The following is a 4,536-nucleotide window of genomic DNA, read 5'->3' on the forward strand; positions in this document are numbered from 1 at the left end:
CAGTAAGACACAATTCTAAAAGGTACCATTAAGCAGTTCTGAATGCTGGCTAAACACGACGAGATCTCAATGATGTGACCAACAAAACTTAGCTGGCTCACGGAGCTGGTCCCCATCTTAAAAACAATGCAATTATAACAGAATCCACACATGGATGGTTTTAAGATGATGGTTCTTAGCTTACACTTGGGCGCAAACTATCATTTGATCTGACACATATTGTACTTTTAAAATCTAACTGTGTTCTGAAAAGCTGTTGTAGAAGTGGCACTATAGGATTCCCCATTTGTCTCTGAATGGCTTCAGTAACACATCTGCCTAAGTTACAAAAGCCTTTTCCCAGCTGCCAGCTCCCCTAACAACCTGAGGGTTTGGAACTCAAGCTGCGTTCATTCCGCCCGGTTCATCCACACCAGTAGTATGTTCTTACAATTGAAATCTTGGGCATAATGCTGATGAGGCATGAGACACACCATGATTTTTTCCATTCTTGCCAAACTGAATTAGTTCTGCCAATTTTAGTAGAAATCAAGAGATAGGACTCTGAATAGACACATGGGAAGGCTCTGTTAAGAGTCATTATCTCACTGGGTTTTTTTTCCCCTCAACGTAACATCTCTTATTAAATAGGCCTGGGGGTAAAGCTTTCCAGATGTGATACTCTTACGTAGTCTTCATCTGCATTAATGGCAATAGATCCATTCTGATGCCTTGAAAACTACTTTAAATATTACCTCTGGCATTGCTTCAAATAATGTTCTTTTTCGCTTTGTAAATTCTTTCATATCGGTCAAGATCTCATGTTTTATTTCTGGAGGCAGCGTGTTGAAATCTTCTGATTCAATATCTACAGAATGAGGATTTTCACATAACTCTTCCTATAAAAATGGAAAACAACATAAACACCTATTTTATATTACAGCACAGGAAGAACAATAAAATATCTAGAGCACCATTCCAAACAATAAAAAAAACCACAAAAGCTTTGTTGCTACTTCCTATACTGTGAAGAAAACAGTTAAGGAAAAAAAAAAGTAACTACTACCTAATAAAATAAAGTATGTAATTATTGAAGTACATTATACAGAGAAACTTAGTTTTATTCTTTTTACAAAAAGATACTTAGTATTAGTCACAGAAGCAGGTTCTATAGCCTCAGCTAGTCTGATTTTATCCTTCCAAAGAGGTTCTCCTTCTGAATGCAAACTACTTCAAAGATAAACAGTATCTCCAAGAGTGCATTTTTTTTTTTTACTTTGATGAAAGCAGATATAATTTTATTACTCATTATGCCGCTTTCTTAGTTTATATATTTCTTTTCTCCTCTTCCCATGAGATCAGGACATCAGAAGGGAATACAGAATTTATCTGTTAAAACTCAAGGACCGAAGTGCTTCAACATCAATTCATATTTGGAGAAGCACAGGAGTTCTGTTAAATATGCTGTCTTATATGTGCATACACATGTGCACAAATGCATACCATTACGAAAAACAATTTCTTCTCCACACATGCAGAGAAAGTAGTCAAAAGGAAAAAAAACTCCACAAACCACATACCGTAAGAAATTCCTATTCTGCTGTATTCTAGTGGACAAAATTACATTTGTATTTCCTCATTAGTAGGAATTCATAGAGTACTGAAAATTAATTTGTTTGCTGGATAAGTAATGCTATAGTAAGACCTATACCTCCAAACACTTTTTTTTTTTTTTTAACCTTTTTGTTTGTCTTTTAAGCATAGCACATGAATGAGAGGATTGTTCACAGTAACAGGGCAATTAGGATGCACTTGCCTGCAACATCTTTTTTTGGCTCATTCTCACCTCCCATTCTTTTTCATCTTCCTCCTCCGAGCTAAAAATTACAAAGAGAAAAAAAAAGATGTAGATATTTACTTAGGAAAATAAAGTTCCTATTTTAAGCAAAAGGACATTAGTCATCCCTTCGCTGATAAGTACAAAAATTCACACACAACATCAAAGTATGCACATCTATATACGCATATACGTACAAGCACACATACATACACGTATAAATACATACACAAGTCAAAAAGTCTGAACAGAAAGCAAGAAGGCAGACTTATGTCAGTTAAAACTAGATTGAGACAACTGTTGCTCTTTAAATCGTTACCTGATTCTTACTTGGTCAGCATTTAAAGTATATAAAAGCATATATAAGATGTGCAAAGAGTAATCTAACGGATAGCTCCGCATTCCCACTCAGTGTTATTTAAGAAGATGTCACAAGTTTGACAAGTACATACAAAGCCCACTTCTGCGCAACACGCCCACACTACTGAACGAGGGGACGCAAACCGGAATCAAGCTGCCACACACCAGCTACCCACGCTTGAACAATCAGTTCCATTTAGTCGTATAGATATGGCCACGGAGACTGAGGTAGCACTTTCATCCTTAAACATGAATCCGGCGTAGAAATTTAACCTGTGGGCTGAAAGCTTCTTCTGCCACTTTCCCATAAATAAATAGAAGGCTTCTGTATCCAGAGCTATAAACCAAACTCTCCAAAAAGAAACTGAAATAAAATATAAATTAAAGAAATATACTTTATATATTATGGAGTCTCATGGGTCAAAGGCCTTTCAGCAGCGTCAAAGAATGTGGTTTACACTTTTATCTGAGTTTATTACAGCCATTTAAGCTATTTTTCTTAATTCTACCTACCTGTTCTTCTCTTCATCCTCTAAAGAAGGCAAGACATACATATCATCAATTTCTTCTCTTCGAACTTGTGTAATACTGGGCAAAACTTGATTGCTTAGGGAAAGAAAAAGGAAAAAAAAAAAACAAACCAGTGATTAAGAGCTACATAAAAACTTACCTGCCAGTTATAAACCAGGGGAAAATAATTTTTATTCTTGCCTTTTGCCCATAAGAGCAGTTTTGATAACTTGTCTCTTCAAAAATGTTTTCAAGAGTTTCTCTGTAGTTTTCCTGGAATCAATGACAGCAACTTCCTTTCTTTGTCTTCGCTTAGCCTGTGAAAATACGATTAACACCAACGAGATTTTGCTGGATGCTGAAGATACACATCCAGTGAATTACTGTTATAATTCTGCGTGTTGAGTCTATGAGCAACTCCTAACTCATCCTACATCAATGGGGACATAGCCTTCAGATCCTCTAAGTCTCCCTACGTCGGTTTCCTCTGTGGGACTCGGGAACAGTTTTTAGCTTCTGGGTACAAATGCTTGAAAGAGTTGCGTTCAGGGCCATTCTGGAGCAAGACTCAGGCTTGTGCCATCATCTACCTCCCCGCAATCTGGTTTCTATGCAAATCAAACCTGAATATATCAAAAGGGAGCTGCTGCCTGCTCAAACAGCTAACCAAGACTGGGACCGCAAAGAACACCTGCGCAGCAGCGCACTTCAAGCCCTCCATCCTCATGGCTCAGAAGCATAAGCAGAGTGAGAAGGAAAATGAAAATGGCTACTTAGTATCAGCACACGTACATCCTATTTTGCATTGCAGTGACTCAGCAAAGGTACTTACCAAGGTTTGTCTCTTCAGAAGCGGTGCCTCTCCGTCAAAAACAAAGACGGGCCGAATGCGGAAAAACAGTAACTTGCAGAGTCGATGAAACAGAGTGAGGAGGTGAGCATTTTGTATGGAATTACCACCACGATCTCTGGCTCCCTTTATTGCTTGGTTCAACCAAATACTGATATCTTAAAGAACCGTTAAGAGGAAAAAATGTGTTGTCTTGCACATATGTCATATTAATAGTTTCTATAAAGTGCACATATTTGACTGAGTGGCTTTTGCCCACTGTTCCAGGCTTGGCTTATCGAAACCAAGATTATCCAAATACTTGTGAACTTTGGAGAATAATAAATTCTTGCCCCTCTCTCCCTGGACAAAAAGCAGAGTTGAAACAACCGTGCAGCAAGTAGTACCCCCCCCCCCCCCCCCCCCCCCCCCTTCTCAAACACCACCAACAACCTAATATTTATAAAGCACAAAATCCTACAGCCTAACACTTGTGTAAGGCATCTATTAAAAAAGTCTCTTTTTTAAAACGTTAAAAAAAAAAAAGGCTTAGCATTCCACATATTATAAAGCATAAAATCTACTTATCAAAATATTGTCATGATTTAAAATATATATAAAAAAAAAAAGCTAAGCAAAATAAATCCCGTAAAAGTAAGTGAAATACTTAAAATAATCTCTCTCACAAGTTTGGTTCCTCAGCTTTACTTTTGAAGGATACCAACAGCAAGAATTTTTCCTTCTAGCGTTTCTGGGTTTATCGGTCTCCCAGCGCATTCAAGCAGTTTCCAAAGTCCTTGAACTCCCATTGTCCTTTCTCAGCTGCTTCGAGAGAGAAGAACCTACGAGGAATAGGAAGAAGGAATAACCCGACGGCTATACGATCCACGTACGCTTTATTGACGAGGATGCACTGTCACTGCAAACAGAAACAACGAGGCGGGCTGGGCTGGGGAGGGCGCCCCGCCGCCCCGGCAGCCGCTCGGGCCGGTTCCCGACGATTCCCTCACCGCCCGCGACG

The 4,536-nt window shown here is 38.7% G+C and overlaps 1 protein-coding gene across 1 annotated transcript in view; it reads right to left on the reverse strand.

Annotated features, from left to right (window-relative positions):
• Positions 1 to 4,356, reverse strand: part of LOC103906300 (DNA repair protein complementing XP-G cells) — a 15,104-nt gene extending 10,748 nt beyond the window's left edge. The window contains exons 1-6 of the mRNA XM_019474386.1: positions 4,237 to 4,356; positions 3,519 to 3,694; positions 2,888 to 3,003; positions 2,690 to 2,782; positions 1,796 to 1,856; positions 735 to 878 (exon numbers count right to left, since the gene is read on the reverse strand). Of these exons, the coding sequence (XP_019329931.1) occupies positions 735 to 878; positions 1,796 to 1,856; positions 2,690 to 2,782; positions 2,888 to 3,003; positions 3,519 to 3,694; positions 4,237 to 4,324 (678 nt within the window). The 5' untranslated portion in view covers positions 4,325 to 4,356. The remainder of the gene's footprint in view (positions 1 to 734; positions 879 to 1,795; positions 1,857 to 2,689; positions 2,783 to 2,887; positions 3,004 to 3,518; positions 3,695 to 4,236) is intronic.
• Between the last annotated feature and the right edge of the window lie 180 nt (positions 4,357 to 4,536).

Source organism: Aptenodytes forsteri, unplaced genomic scaffold (assembly GCF_000699145.1).
Source record: "Aptenodytes forsteri isolate BGI_AS27 unplaced genomic scaffold, ASM69914v1 Scaffold123, whole genome shotgun sequence".
Taxonomy (NCBI): domain Eukaryota; kingdom Metazoa; phylum Chordata; class Aves; order Sphenisciformes; family Spheniscidae; genus Aptenodytes; species Aptenodytes forsteri.